We start from the raw sequence: 16,305 nt of genomic DNA, 5'->3' as shown, positions 1-16,305 counted from the left end.
AGGACTAAGGGAAGGGTGAACAACTCTATGTTGGCGTGATCAGCTTTGATGGAGGTATCTTGTCATTCCAGTTCTCTAATGGAACTGTTTCCTCCATGTGACAGAATGTTCTTCAGCAAGTTGGTCCGTAATTTGAGTTCTGCTGCAGAAACAAGAGGTAATGTCACCTCTTCTTTCCCCCCAGTCCGTGTTCTAATCAACAGCGTCTGCCTCATGGGTGGGACGTGACCTTTAACATGCAGCTGGATTCCCGCTGCTCTCATGCGTACCTGCTCTCATGCGTACATCGCTATGGCAACCCAGACATTCTGTGGATCCACACAGATAAAAAGTGAAAAGTGAATGTAAGACTGCACAAAAGAAGTGTTTCAGTGCTGCAGTATTGAGACAAAGATTCATTTTGAATGATTTTTGTCTATATCCAAACTAACAACTTGGTCAAAACAGGAAGTCAGTCATCTTCTCAGCTGTAATGTTGAAATATTTCATGAGCTCCTGTTCATAGATTATAATTTTAAAAAGGCAGATACTGTAACTGCTAAATGTAAACAGATTTTTACACCAAACCAAATGTATTTAGCTGTTTTACATATAACATCACTTTAACTTAAGAGAACACTTGTACAATGATTATAGCTCTTATACCATCACTGACACCATCCTCTGAGAGACCACACTAAAACCCACAATGGGATTGCGTTCCAGTGCGTCATGTTTAATGAGACGAGGACCTCTGTGCTCAGAGCATCAGGACATCTGGGAAAAGATGACAAACTGTCTGCTCATCTATCAGGCAGTAATGTCCCTTAGGAACACCACACACACACATACACACACACATACACCAGTGGAATAGTCAGCAATTTAAGGTTCAGTATTTTGCCCATTGATACGTCGAAATGTGGGTGACAGATCCAACCACCAACCATCTGATAAACAGACGACCGTCGTTTCACTAATAAACGAATTTTAAGATTAACAACTCATTAAGGCAAAGTGATTAATCACATTAATAGCAGGGAAACATTCACTCTTTTAATACAAAATACCATTACAAAGAATCAAATTAATTATTAAATAAATAAAATGTGCAAAAACAGTGAAACGTCGTTGTATATATTACAGATTGTCTCATGCGACTGTTGTCAGAGAACACTTTCCATCCTATTAAAAGTAACTGGCCAAGTCCAAGCTCAACATCGTGCATCTTGACAGCAAAGTCATCTGTGATGATTTAAAGGCATTAACTTTACATTAAAGGTTCTCTTTTCCACTTCCACCATGTTTTCTTCAACATCCTACCATCTGCGCGATGTCTCACACTCATCGCTCCGGATGGATGATGACGAAGGTCGATCTTCGTGTTTGTTTCCCTCTCTGAACAAACACGTTCAACTGAAAGATTTCACATCATGACAATTTATCTGAGAGGAAAAAATAGATTCTTCTAGGATTCTTTCTCCTCTGATGGGGCTTTCAGCGCTGCAACACGTGATCCAACTTTATCCAGTCATTGTGCTGTTTCTCTAAAGATAACATTAACCAGTGTGAGGTCATGTCAGCCAGGCAAGCAGACCTTCCCTGCAAAAAGGAGTCCCATTATCGTGAAGAATATGGACAGGACGAAGAGCACGTAGGAGGAGCCCACCACTGTGTTGTTGGGGAGTTTGTACGGCTGTCCCCCCACCTCGCTGATGTAGAACCCGACTGGGAATATGAGGGCGGCCATACAGAAGAGAACCACTGCGACAGAAAAAAACAAGAATGAAAAGCACCAGCGTCTCCTCATGACCCGGAGAATGAAGAAATAAAGCTATTAAATATTGAATAAAAGTTATTTTAAAGGAATAAATAAATAGATGAGGAATCACTAAGGATTGTTTAAATTTGTTAAATATGTTTACATCAGTGTCATGATACAAAAAATAGTTCCTTAAAAAAAAAAACTTCAGACAAGATTATCTTTAGTAATCAGATGCTTATTTCTATAAAAGGATATGGCTGCTGTATTTTAAGCACCACATATGCAAATGAAACTCAACAATCTGCACCAGAACAATCTTTAAAAAAGAAAAGAAAAACAGAAATAAATGTATGAAAAAAAAACCATTTTTGATTATAGAGTAAACTCTCTTTACATTCATGAAAGTCTCCGTTGTGGAGGTTTATTCATGAGAAATGATTTCACGTTTTTCTATTTACTCTGGTCCTCGCTGATAAACTGTCTTTTTCCTGTAATAATAGAACATCAATCAATTACAGCTCCCCTGCAGTCACTTTGTGAAGATGTTCATAATTAACAGACTAAAAGCTTTCCTGGAATGAGACACAGAATTGTAATTTTGAGGTAAACTCCGTTTATTTCACAAGAGATTCTCGAGTGGCGTCTCTTTAACGTGCGTTTCATTATTTATAATGGGCAGTTTTGTCTCAAGGCGCAGTTAATTTCTGACCTTTTGGTGCTTGACTGCCAAAAATTGTTCGGTACTTATGAAGATGAACGAGATAGAAGAAGAGAGCTGACAGAGAACACCTACTTCCAGTGAAGGCGATCCACCGGGCCAGTCGGGCCGCCTCGCGCCGCCAGCTCGACATCACCAGAAGACCGCAGGTGACGGTGAGGGAGATGATGCCCAGGATGATGAAGAACAGTGTAATGATCCATTCCGGAGGCAGCTGTGGGGGGATGCAGGTCCGGTCTCGGCCGTGGATCGTCTGGCACTGCTGGACCAAACCAACACTCAGAGAGCCTGGACGGGAACAGAGAGGGGTCAAAATATGTTTTACATGCAGATCCATCAACAACGTGACCGAATAAAATTTGACTTTAGAAAATGCCATCGATTAACAAGCTGAAGAGCAAACCAAGCTGTGACGCACTGCACCATGGGAATTACTCACATGTACACAGTAATACTAGAAACATATCCTGTCCTGCACTAATGGAAAACACACCCAACTTACTTCATGTCCACTCACTGACGCCGCTCCATCCAGCAATGCTGAGAGGAACGGCTTCAGTTTCCTGTCAGATTAGGATGTTGGCAGCAAGGAAACGCTTAGAAAATATCCCCGGAAAATTGTTCCGAGATTTCTGGTATGAACAAACAAAACATGACCGAGAAGGAGAAACTGAAGAAGGTCGAGAAAGAAACGATCGATATTGTTGTATCAGATCGCCAATCATGTGACATTCTATCAAAGCCTGCAGAGGGCTGTGATGTGGGCTGAACACCGACGCCTCATTAGCCCCACATCCACAGAGGTCACACACAACAACGACACTTGACTGTAAAACTGAATCCTCACACATCACATACTCATTAGTTTCCCTCCTTCTTCTGACTTATCTTTCCCAAGCAGGAAGTCACTGACACGCAGACACACACAGAGGGAAGCTTTATGGGGTTTTTTTTTGTATCTACAGTTTTTTTCAGGACCATTTGGATCCGCAGAATCCACATCAGTGTCACAAAGAATGCAGGCATTATAAAAAATAGAAAGCCCAAAACATCTTTCACTAGAAGGAAAACAGAACTAATAAGACACTGAGACTTCTTTGATTAACTTAACTATGTCCAAACTATAAAGGGTAGAAGCAACATTATAAATGCAATAGTCATGCAACACAAAGCTCCTGTGTTGCATGACTATTGCATCAATATTAAACCTCCCCTTTAAATATTTATCAGTGGTTTGAAAGGACTTCAGTCTCTCCTGATGGACACGGAGCTGCTGGTACCAGAACATCAGACTTCACCACATCCTCCTGCAGGAGGACGTTTAGCTCCTATAGACAGGACATCCTGCTCCCTCTCAACACATCTGTCCATAATGCAGGAGATGGGGGTGGGGTGGGGGGGCAATGTAAATAGTCCATTCACTTCCCTACATTCTGGACTGTAGATAAAAGCAAGCAAGGCATTTTGATCGCAAGCCATTCTCATACAAACTATCCACAAGTAAACACGAGCAGAAGGGAAAGAAAACACAAACACAGCGTCTTCACAGGTGTCACTCAACTTCTATGAATGACGCAATATTTTAAAAGTTCTCCAAAACTTACAAAACACATACACTAAAGTAAAATGCACCGTGAACACACACTCCTTTAGGTCTCACACATTTGCATCCTGTGGTGTGTGAGAGGATTCCTGCCCGAGAACCTCATTGGTTAATTTTGTTTACCTCTGTGAGAGCCTGCCAGCTGTGACATCAGTGTGTGTGTGTGTGTGTGTGTGTATGTGTGTGTGTGTATGCTTTGACTGACACCCACACAGAGAAAGTCACACAGACCGAGTCCACAATAAGGAGAGTCACACACACACACACACACACACACACACACACACACACACACACACACACACACACACACACACACACACACACATCTGGTGAGAAGGACGATGGGCTTCTTGGCCCAGACCCTCCAGACGCCAGGAGCACCGATGCTGAAGAGATCCTGAATTATCCTAGCCTACAGTAACCATCATCACTTTGGGTTCATGAATGTCAAGACAACAGTTTAAAGTCTTTTATGCTTTTTTTAAATTATTATTCGGAGGGGCATTTAAAGAATCTAGACAGCAAAACCAACAATCAGACCACTCTCTTCCACATCTCCACCAAGCGCTTGGAGCCGAACTAAAGACTAAGCCTGAGGACCTTTGATTCTCCAGATGGAACGTACGACCGTCTCAGGAGGTCTAATTAGGAGTCACACATCTTCATGCACTTCCTGCTCTTGGGTAGTTACTCTCTGGCAAACTAAACAATTATTAATGCTGCTATTTTACAACATCCTTTACTGTGACGAATGGGGGGTAAAACCTGAAAACTGTGATGCTCCGTTATTCTCTTCAATATAAACACAAAACAGACTGAAAGGCCGATGGCAGCCTGAAGCAGCTGTACACACACACTGCTGGGTTCTTTGTCTGTTGCATCAGTTTTCATCAATGCTTAGCTTCTGGACTTTTGCATTTGAATATTCATCTGTAATAACTGGAGACTGTAAGCGGCAGTCTGTGGGATTACATCCACACCTGTGAGCAGAACTTTAATTCTACCAGTGACTGTGCAATCAATGAAATGATTATTATTGGGTGCAGAACTTAGCATTTAAGTTAATCCGGAGTAACATCGACTCATCCGTCCATTCATTTTCTTGCAGACGACACGACCGTAATCATCTCGTCTTTAGCTGCTTGTTCACCTCGCAGATCAGAGGTATTGCTGGAGCCTATCCAAGCTGGATACTGGCAAGAGGTGGGGTACACTCTGAATGCGTCGCCAGGGCATGGCAGATCCACACATAGACAAACATTCAGGCAAACATTCATTCCTGTAGTACAAATAGATCATCACTGAGCTCAGAGACCTTGGGCTCAACACCACCCTCTGTGATTGGATCTGAATGTCCTGACGGGCAGACCTCAGGCTGTGCAGGTCAGCAGCACAACATCCTCCACCCTGACTTTTAACATCACCAAGGGCTGTTCACACACGATTGTGTGGCCACACATCGCTCCAACATCATCGTTTAATTTGCTGATGACACAACCATCTGACCACAGGTGACCCTTCAGAGGTGAGTTAAGAGTTCTTCAGAACCGAAGAGCTCTACGGAAGACCTCTACAAGCCTCTAGATGTGGCAGCGTCCGGAAATCTACCGGAATCAACAATTCACCTCAGCCACAAACTGCTTGGCCTTCTGTCGTCTGGGTAACGGAACCACAGCATCCGGACCTCAGCAGCAGGCTCTGGGACCGATTCACCCCCCCAGGCAATAAGACTCCTGAACAGAACTTTGAAGATTATCCTGCAATGCTGCTAAATGTTTTATTTTCATAAATTTTACTTTACTTTTGTGTAAATTATAGTAATGCACATTTTAGACCTCTGTCTTATCACTGACTTTTATTTGTCTATCTGTTCCTACTCTGTTAACCTGTGAAGTAAGTTTTACATTGTTCAGGACTGTTCATGATTGTTCAGCACATGTTCATAAAACCACTTCAGACACAACAAACCTAAATAACATTTTTTTAAAAATCCTCTTTATTCAGTGGAGATGAAGTGGACCTACCAGCTGAGTCTCCGGTGCTGATCCAGTCCGGGTTGGCGATGCTGGCGATGGCAAAGATGTCTGCAACGAGGAAGAGACATCCTGATATCACGGTCAGTTTATCCATGTCTGGGGACCCGGGGGGGGGTGAAAAGTGTTTCTGTGCTTATGAGAGCAGAGGCGGGACATTCATGAGTCGGTGACCCAAACCCATTCCAGGAGCCTCGTCAGCATCCGAGCAGCTTCAGGGAAGTGATCGCGATGGGTTCGGTGGGATCCATCCTCACATCATGTCTGATCCACCACAGCCCCACCGGGCCCGACCTGCTGACCCTTCTCCAGCCCAGGGGGAGAGCACCACCACCCGGGCTCATGAGTTACTCATCACGGTGATGAAGTCTGAGGCAGATCGAGGTTAAATCCACTTGATTCTTGAGTCTGCTTGGCTTTTCTCCCATAAATATCGAAGGTTTTTGCTGAATCTGGACGCAAACGCGAAGAAAACGCCAAACTTACATCTCAGAGTTTGTATCTGGGACTTAAAATCTTTACTAGTGTGCAGAGTGTCGCCATGAACCCGATTAAAAACCGTTTAAGGAAACAGAAAGTGTGTTATTGTCGTCTCCCAGCAATGGACACTGAAAGCCAGTCAGGTTTGCGCTCCATGACTCTCGTTACCAAATCTCGCGAGAACATCCGCGAATTGTCGACGTTGCTGTTTTCAATTCTCATGAAGTAACCAAGGATTAATGAATGAGTTTCAGATATATACCTATACTCCAGTCCTATATTGAAGACTTGGAAAATAAATGTTAACAGCATCAATATATTTTTATTTCTCTCACAGCTTCCTTTTCTCAGATTCACATATTCAGTTAATTCATAAACACAACTTTTCAGTCTTATTTAAATTGAAAGTTGTCCAACAAGAAAGTATATACATTTTGAGACAGGATTGTCTTTGATCGCAATTCCAAAAAATAAAATATTTAAAAGTAAAACAATTTCTTTTTTAAAGCAACGATGAAGGTTACACTGCAAGCAAAAGAGAAACTAAAAAGAAAATATTTCATTGGCTCCTAAGAGGTGTTTTTGATCTTTACAGTGTAAACACAAATTTGAATCTTAATTTGGGCTATGTCATGTCATCCTAAATGAGATTTAAATCTGATCCTGATGTTGTAATGGCAGTGAGAACAAATTGCATTTTACATGTTATTTTGTCAGCAGTGATGGAAAAAGACAAATGTAAACAGTCAATGTAAAAAGATCAGATTTGAGATCAAAGTGTCACTTTCAACCAGCATGTGAATGTAGTCCTAAAAAATTACAAACACTCGATCTCTGAGTAAGGTAGATAGAATTTATTCAGTATTTTACACCAGCTTTACAGTTAATGTGGACAATTGTGTGGAGTACAACTTTGTAATGCACCGGAGGAACATTACCTGAAAAACAACTGCTACGTCACATAAATACCCCATGGTGTCATTACATTATTTTAATAACAGAACTTGCGATGTGACGATCGAGTTTTCAACTTTTGTCAAAATATTGCGAAAACTATTTCCGCTTGGCTGTCAGACTTGGTTCCAGTCCAGAGGGCTTCAAATCTCATCCAAGAAGGGGGTTTTTATGAGGTTGCCACTGGACGCCATAGTTTTCTTTCCCAACACAAATTTCTTTGCAGCCTGAAAATATAACAAACAAAGATTAAAACTAAGATCTGATTAAGTACATTCCAAAGCATGTGGCTAAAACTCTTCTTTAACGTCCTAACAAGTACAGACAAGAACCAAATGTCTTACGTTGGAGATGTCAGTCAAAGACACATTGTCAATATTTTTGGAGATTTCCTCAGGGGAGCTGAAGGATCCGCTGGCCAGAGCCTGAGAGCCCATCTCCTCCAACAAACACTCTGAAGCTTCCAGAGACATCAGGAACTGTCCCTTTAGCTGGGCCCTGCAGAGAAAAGGAGATGGTATCTTAATAAATTCCATTGTTACATTACCTTTTTCACATTTGTGAAAAACTCAGCAACAACAACCTACCTGGAATGTAAAAGAACATACAAGAATTAACAACTTCAAGAAATCTGCATATCATTTAATATAAGGATGAGAAATGAGAGGGTTTTTATGTTGGTTTATTAATTTCAAATGGAAACATAATAAAATCATGCTTCTGAAGTCTGTTTTGACCAAAATTTCTAAGTAGATAATTTACTTTTATACAGGGAAATTATATAATCGGCTTGTCTGGGGTTAAGGGTATAATTTATTATGTAACATAAATCTACTGCCAGCAGCCAGATTATCTTAAAATATTGACAGAATGTGGAGAGAAAATGCTTTTCAAGTTCTTCCTAAATCAAGTAACAGCTAACTTCAGCATTATTTAATTTAATTATATCGCTCTAAATAAAATCTTCATTTCAAAACTTTTCCCTACAAGTTGGAACAGATCACTCTTTTTTTACAGTGATCTACTAATTCCCCCATGAGCAGGCAGTTAGTGACAGTGGTGAGAAAAAAAACTGCTGTTCCACGACAGAAATGTCGGACCATCTAGTTTTAGCCCTGCATCTAGGAGATGCAGGGCTAAAACTAGTCGTTTCCATCTGTTTAAGTTCTTGCTGGATTCAAAATATAGCTTGCATGTAAAAATCAGAAACCACATCAGGGAATCATCCGTTAATCTTACTTGGCGCGAGTGAGGTCAGCAGCTGTGACTCCCCCGTCAGCTACAGCCTTCACCTCGGCGAGGGCAGCCTTAATCACCTGCAGAGATGGAGGAGGGCACAGCAAGACATTTCACTTTTGCTTTGTTACTTTGGGAGAAAAAACCCAGCAGCTTCTTTACTGAACAGTTTGTATGAATGAACAGAACTGTGTGATGACAGCAGGACACTCACGTCGCCAGCAGCTGCAGCCTGTGAGATGGTGTAGATCCCAAACAGCCCAGAATCAGAATAGCTTGCATTGAAAGCACTAACCTGTTCAGGAAAAGAAAAACATAATGAACTAATGAAAAAGTGTTTTACTTGGCCCTGATGACATTTTGGTGCCATATTATATCATTTCAGAATGTGTACACCTCTCAAGATTAGGAAAATTCTATATAAAGCAAATCAAGAGCAGGTCCACTCACATCAAAGGGGTCAGCAGTTGCCTTGGCAACACCCTGGACTAATTTGTTAGAAGTGCAGGAGCCCCTCTTGATTTGTGGACCAGCTCCCAGTAATTGCTGCAGGACGCTGAAAGCCAAAGCCTCACTGGTGCCTGCTGCTGCTGACTGGCTCACCACTGCGGCGTGGACCACACTGTTGGTGCTGGCCAGACGAATCTCACCTGGAGGCAGGAGGAGTCAATGACGGGACACACACGGGGTGATATGGTACACTATGATAGGAGCGTCAAAGTTAGGTAAATCTGCAAGTGGTGCAGAGTTTGAACGTCAATTAATCTCACCTCCACGATACTGAGCCACGGACCCTGTGGTGCCAGCCCCACTGCGGATGTTGAGGAATTGCTCCCCAACTTGTTTCAGCACTGTGTGGTCAACTCCTGTAGAAGAAACACAATAAAATGTCATGCAATAAAAGACTGTCTCACATTCAGGATTAAAAGATTAGGTTGAAAAAGTGCTGTTATTAAAGGATTGTTCTGTTGATGTCAAATTTAAAATGATCCTCACCGAGTCCAACAAGAGCCATTCTTGCACTTGTGAAATAGTTCTGGACAAACTGGTGCAGCTGGAGCATAGAAATAATCAGAAAGGCATTTAAATTGTATACTTTCACCAAAAATCTTTAATTAATAAATGATGACAAAAATACTTACATGTTCAGACTGAATGTTGCCCACCATGTGGTCAGGACAGTACAGGGAGTTACAGAGAGCGTTCTTGTATGCTGCATAATGCAGACCTTCAGCTAAGCCTGCAAGACAGAAGGAGAACTGATCGTGAACGGTGAGCTTTTAATGTTACCGAATCTGGTGAATAAGTGACTTGAGTGCAAAAAAGACCAGATCATTACATAAAACTGGAAGGTTTGTGAGCAAGGAAGCAGCTTATCCTTCTGCTGGGAAAACTCAATTAGTGATTATGGACAAAGATTAACTTCTATCACAACAGAGTAATAACAGAAGATCATAATAGTCACACAAGTTCCCATGAGCATTAGAAATGTTCCAGTGAGACACTTCACCACACACTTTATGTTCCACTACAAAAAATAAGTGAAATTTGGGCCCAATACCAATTTCTCTTTTCAGCCCTACTCCTCACCTGACCTTGAGGGGATAGTGATTGAAATTATTTATCTAACAACACTTGTCACTTCATTAGTTGATAAGTTAGGTTGCAGTAAAGCTAATTGTCGCAGACATTTATGCTTTGCATACAAATACAACAGTTACCTTTCTTATGAAACAAGTTGCGACCTTGTCCTTTAATCGAACAAACTCAATAGCCTGGTGTTTTACAGTATGTCTTACCTACACCACAGAATGTCTTTTGTTTCTACATGGTTACGGTAAAGTCAAGCTAATGAATCACAGCTTGAAGTGCTGCAGCTTCTGATGCTGCAGCAGTTATTAATTACAAGTCATTAATTCTAGGATTAGCCAATAAGACATTAGGGATCTAAAAACAACCTGGGAAGATGTCTAAAGTTGGATTGTCAAAGATCAATGACTATAAACTCTATGCACTGCACAGAATTTCAAACCACACCTATCTGAGGACTCAGGGCAGCCTGAGCCTTGTCCATCTTCACTCTGGGCACAAGAGCTGACACCTCCCATGGCCGGAACTCTGGAGCTGTTGTCACGTTGATCAAATACTCCATGACTGTGTCACTAGAGAAATAATGAGCAGGAAAATATTTGTTAGAGATATGAAGAAGTGCAACTGTGCCATGCTTCTGCATGACAAACTTCTGGAGCAAAGCATACCAACCAGGAATTGTTTTGAGAAAATCTGACATGAGAGGCTGCGGTCACTGTTGTTTAATATTAAATTGAGCTGATCTGCGCGGTAGTTTTAATGAAGACACAAAGGGATGTACAGCTACCTTTCAACACTGGAAAAAATAGTACAGATTTTTTCCCAGTCACAATAATATTACTCATATCTCACATGTCATCTCTCAAGCAGTCAACACTGTAGATCATGTTCTCTCTGGATGATGTCACACTGCAAAGAAACAAAAGCAAACAGATATGCAGATAAGAAAACTAGTCAAAGAAGAAATTTATAGTTAGAGGTTTGCTGTGTGGCCTTTCTTGCAGGTTTCTCACCTCAGGCTACCTCCCACGGCCTCAACACCACGGCATATCCTAAAAGCTGAAGCTCCTTTGGTTGTCTGGAAAAACATCAGGTCAGAAACAAAATTTATAACTGGTACATTCATGCTCTTGTACCTTATCACTTCGGCAGAAACGATTAGTGACACAAAAACTTAAGTTTAGTAAGTATGTATGCTGTATCATACCAAGCTGGAAGCCAGTCGGAGGACGTGACTGACGCCCTGGTTGTCAGGGGTCTCATAACGACAGCCCGCCTTGACGAATACTCCAATCTTGGAGGCAGGGGAATAGTTCTCCAGGGAGGCGATCACCAGTCCACTGGGTAGTCTGGTCATCTGGATAAAAGGACACATAGAGACATGTGCTACAGTTCATTATTTCCATTTAGATGAATGCATAGTTAAATAATACAAGCTTAAAAGCGTCAACTGCACTTAGTTTGATAATTATATCTGTGGAGACAAGTAGCTAACGAATTCAATACTGCATTAGCAGCACATATACTTTTGTATGGACAAAAAACACACAGTTTTCACTGTACATCTTAGTAAATGTAGGTAGCCCCTGGAAAAAGCTTAAGACAAGCAAGGTGTCGGGCAAGGGCCTAGACTTTTCTGGCAGCCATATTTAAGTGTCTCTGAAAGAAAGGCAAGTCATCAGACACTGACCTGCACATCCTGTGGCTGAAACCTAACATGTTCAGCAGCTCCAGAATTATCCACCTTACGGGAAGCCTGGGCTGCATAGAGCCTTGTCTGGAAAACAGAGAGAGGTTGAAAGTGGGGCATTACAGTTAGTTTGTTCCTGACTTCTTGTTTGAAAGGTAATCAGAGCTATAGTACAGAGAATTTTTTGTAGTGGTGCTGGATTTTCTTCCCCCACAATTATAACATTTTGCATCATATTATTTTCATTTGCTAATAACATGTTTAATTATCTTATATGATCACCTTAACTATGTAATTTGGGTCTTAAAATTAGCTGTAATCATCTCTACATCCATTTTGGGTTTGTTCTTTAATAAGCAACTAGGACTAGGCTAGAGAAAGGGGCAATATAAATACAGCTATATGACTGATACACGTGTTTTCACAAAACTTATCATTTAATTCCATTGGAACACGATTTCTCACATATGACTACACGTGAAGCTGGACAGTTGTGCTGTTGCCTTGAAAAAAGTAGACAATGCTCAAAACAATGTTCAACTGTGTGCCTCTGAAATAATTTCAAACCACATAACCTTTATGAATGTATAGCATCTATCAAGGGTTCAGGATGAGGACAAAACAAAACAAAACGATAATTATTTATGAAAGCTGTTTGCTGATGAAAATTATGTAGCTCTATCAGTTTGAGAACAACCTTCTGATCATGGATTTGTAGTCACTAACATCATCATAACAAAATTCTACACACGTAAAAAATGATGAATCTATTAGTTGTTTCATTATATTTGAGCTACCGAATTTATTTTAATTAATTCAATTAACACCACCAAGTACTGTACTGTGTGGCTAAAGGTAAATGGTTAGAGATGCTGTGTGGGTTTAGTAGGTTGGATTTTGGATTACATTCACCACTGCCTCGAAAGTAAATAGAGTTTGAGAACATTAAATCGATCATTTAAATATGGGATATGCGAACCTTTTATCATTCAGACAGTGTTATGTGTTATGGAACCGATGCTAGCTTTACCCGAGTAGATCTTTAATGAAGAGTTCCTTGAAATTTGATGACCCAAGTCACTGCTTTTAGTGAATTCAGTCGGCAAAATACACCAGAGTCTACACACAAGTTATAATTGTATTTTATATTTTAGTTTTGTAACATAATTTATTGGTTTGATAGACGTTACGTAAAGACCAGCTTCAGCTGACTGCTTCCTTATTTGCTATACAGTACAACTTAACGACACATAACCCTTCATTTTTACACCACAAGGCCCCACCCTGGAGCAAAATGTCCGTGGACTGTCCCCAAACCACTAATGCGTGGGTTAAAACAATAAATTCTTACCGACAACCTACTGATGCACCGAATCCCCTTCATCACCTCTCTCTCCTTCAGTCAGGTCGATAGAGCAATATGGCCGCCGACCTACCGTGAGAGTGCCCTACCCAGAAGGCCTAGCGGTTCAAAACTAGAGTTGAGAGTATTAGCGGGCGCCCCCTGTCGTTACGGAGGACAGTCATCCATTTTTGGAACACCGCGTAAGCGGATGAATGAATGAGTGAATGAATGAATGAATGAATGAATGAATGAATGAATGAATGAATGAATGAATGAATGAATGAATGAATGAATGAATGAATAATACTGTTAACTTGAGAGAGTATGTTGGTTATCCAGGACAAGGCAGCTGTATTTCAGGGACCATCTTTTTCATCCCTTGTTCTAAATCGTTTCTTTTTCTGTTTCTAGCTAGAAATTTCCATTGATAAAAATCTGCATAAATCAACTCAGCTTTGTACATTGATCTGATTTAAACTTTTTCATCTATATTTTTGTCTTGATTGTAGCAAGACAGTGATTTAATTATTTTTTAAATTAAATTAAGCTAAATCTTATGATTTAATGTTACCAGATATTCTACTAGTAATATACAATGCAAACGAAGAAGGGTTTGTATTAACCATCTGAACACTGTGTGTTTATTTGATCTTTAAAAAAACAGAGAAATCTATTTGTTCGTATTATGATAGACAACGGTAAAGATAAATAGCGCATAATAAGGAAAACAAAATGAAAATATAAATACTTCCAACACGGAAACGACAAACATTTCCTCTAGAGCGCGTCCAGGGGCTGGTTCCGTTTGTGACTCACTGCGCATGCGCGACAGGATACACGTGCAGAGAACGTCCGTCCTTGTTGTATGCTACGGAGTTTTGAGTTTGCGGCGCTGTGAAACATTAAGAAACCCCCCCAAAAAAACTCTTTTCTCGTGTTCCCTTTCATACTAAAGCGAGAGAGAAAAAATCCTCCGTGAAGCATTTCGCCGAGAGGGACAGAATACCAGACAAGAACATTTACAATGGTGAGTGTTTGGTTCAGAACAAGCTAACCCACCAGCTAACTATTAGCAAGCTAAAGAAATTAGGTTTCACAGTGAACGGCTTTTTAAACTCAATATGTGTCGGTTTGTGGTCATTTTATACAGATTACCTATGATTAATTTAGTTGTATTTTCTTTTGTGTACTTTATGATCAGAGTGAATCTCAAGTGAACCCAAAGGCCTACCCGCTGGCTGATGCCACGCTGACCAAAACCATATTGGACGTGGTGCAGCAAGCCTCAAACTACAAACAGCTGAGGAAGGGGGCTAATGAAGGTAAGGAAATACCAATTGACAATTGACGATCTGAAATTGTATTTCAAAAAAGTTTAAGAAGTGATTATTCAATCACAGACAACGTCAGATCTATAGTAGTTCTTGAACCCACAGTCTTAGCATAAAGCTGTGTCTAACTAAATGCGATGTTTAACATACTTTATTATGTGATCATCTTCTCTCCCAGCTACCAAAACCCTGAACAGAGGCATTGCTGAGTTTATTGTGATGGCAGCTGATGCAGAACCACTGGAGATAATCCTCCACCTACCACTGCTCTGTGAGGACAAGAATGTACCATATGTGTTTGTCCGCTCCAAGCAGGCCCTGGGCCGGGCCTGTGGGGTGTCGCGCCCCGTCATCGCTACCTCGGTCACTATAAAAGAGGGGTCTCAGCTCAAACCGCAGATTCAGTCTGTTCAGATGGCCATTGAGAGACTGCTTGTGTGATTTTTGTTGCACTCTTGATACAAAGTCTCCTTGAAAAAAGGAAGCAAATTCCAGACAGTCTTATGTTAAATAAAAACTTTTTTTTTCTACCTTTTTAGGAAAGTTTGTCTTCTTCGGTTTGCCATGGCATCCGTTATTCACAATAAATGTTTTATTTAAATCGTCTGTTATTTGTTTTTGTCATTTTAAATTAGTCATTTTATTGAGACCATGGAGACAGCCTTTACATGATAGGAAGCGTTTCTATTTACTATGAGACTATAAATACATTTACACAGAATGATTCGTTATAGAAGGCAGAGTAATGTGCTGTAGAGATAGTTGGAAAATTTCTATTCTTGAGTGATTGAAGAATGGTAAAATATTTCACTTTCAAAATAGCTGGTCTCCTCAGTTCCCAAACACTTACAAAGAGTCTATAAAAGATGTGATGCAGCACAGTAGAGAACATGTTGAGGCTTTCCCACAAGGAAGTTCAATGAGTTCTGTTTTTTAGGTCATATTGGCCTCTGTGAAGCAATGTCACATACCTTTCACATACCTTTACTGATGATGAGGTATTACTACATTTGAAGAAAAAAAGTCTTGCAGGAGTAATTCTTGAACTGATCTTGGGCAAAGTCTGTGTCTATCGATTGTATATGGCACGATATTGGAATCGTGCTTCAGTGTATTAGCTGAAGATTTAATCCTCCTTTGGAATGGGGGGCCTGCAAAGAGGAGAAGTGAATGAGTTGGAAGGATTTGGAAAAACCTGAAGGTCAAGAGCAAGATGACAATCAAGTTTTATTGGTAATTTCAGACAAATTAAATGACTGGGATGATGGCTCTGGAGTGGTTACCAGTAGTCAATGGTTCTATATTTAAAGTACATGCCATTGCCAGAAACTTTATTGTGTCTCCAGGCAGTATCAAGAACATGGAGGAGATTCCAGTAGGGAACTCCACAAAGACCTCCAGTAAATCACTGGTGGGCATGATTCTGCTCAAACTGTCAGAAAGAGATTGCAGAGGGGAAGTTGTCCTTGATGACAAAATGTCAAGGAGCTTTTGAATTCTTAATTGAATATATGATATGCAATATATAATTGTTAAATATTGGGGAGGCACCATTGTGCAATGGGTAGCGCTGTCGCC

The 16,305-nt window shown here is 40.7% G+C and overlaps 3 protein-coding genes across 3 annotated transcripts; 1 reads left to right on the top strand and 2 right to left on the bottom strand.

Moving 5' to 3' along the window:
• Nucleotides 1-1,022: 1,022 nt before the first annotated feature.
• LOC137588525 (uncharacterized protein C16orf52 homolog B-like) lies at nt 1,023-6,298 on the bottom strand. Its single transcript, XM_068305654.1, has 3 exons — nt 6,093-6,298; nt 2,538-2,750; nt 1,023-1,743 (listed from the first exon to the last, which is right to left on the bottom strand). The coding sequence occupies exons 1-3, from the start codon at nt 6,196-6,198 to the stop codon at nt 1,559-1,561; spliced, it is 504 nt and encodes a 167-aa protein (XP_068161755.1). The 5' UTR covers nt 6,199-6,298; the 3' UTR covers nt 1,023-1,558.
• Nucleotides 6,299-7,420: 1,122 nt separating this feature from the next.
• uqcrc2b (ubiquinol-cytochrome c reductase core protein 2b) lies at nt 7,421-13,494 on the bottom strand. Its single transcript, XM_068305321.1, has 14 exons — nt 13,403-13,494; nt 12,052-12,138; nt 11,569-11,718; nt 11,375-11,439; nt 11,214-11,270; nt 10,809-10,933; nt 9,914-10,011; nt 9,768-9,825; nt 9,542-9,637; nt 9,222-9,421; nt 8,986-9,066; nt 8,775-8,851; nt 7,880-8,033; nt 7,421-7,762 (listed from the first exon to the last, which is right to left on the bottom strand). Exons 1-14 carry the CDS (start codon nt 13,433-13,435, stop codon nt 7,679-7,681), a joined length of 1,365 nt encoding a protein of 454 aa, XP_068161422.1. The 5' UTR covers nt 13,436-13,494; the 3' UTR covers nt 7,421-7,678.
• A 737-nt stretch (nt 13,495-14,231) lies between these two features.
• On the top strand, nt 14,232-15,333 carry LOC137588602 (NHP2-like protein 1). Its single transcript, XM_068305754.1, has 3 exons — nt 14,232-14,423; nt 14,598-14,718; nt 14,906-15,333. The coding sequence occupies exons 1-3, from the start codon at nt 14,421-14,423 to the stop codon at nt 15,166-15,168; spliced, it is 387 nt and encodes a 128-aa protein (XP_068161855.1). The 5' UTR covers nt 14,232-14,420; the 3' UTR covers nt 15,169-15,333.
• Nucleotides 15,334-16,305: the final 972 nt, after the last annotated feature.

The sequence above is a fragment of the Antennarius striatus genome, chromosome 21, assembly GCF_040054535.1.
Source record: "Antennarius striatus isolate MH-2024 chromosome 21, ASM4005453v1, whole genome shotgun sequence".
NCBI lineage: Eukaryota > Metazoa > Chordata > Actinopteri > Lophiiformes > Antennariidae > Antennarius > Antennarius striatus.
The sequence above is the reverse complement of the archived record's forward strand: the minus strand, read 5'-3'. Positions and strand labels throughout refer to the sequence as shown.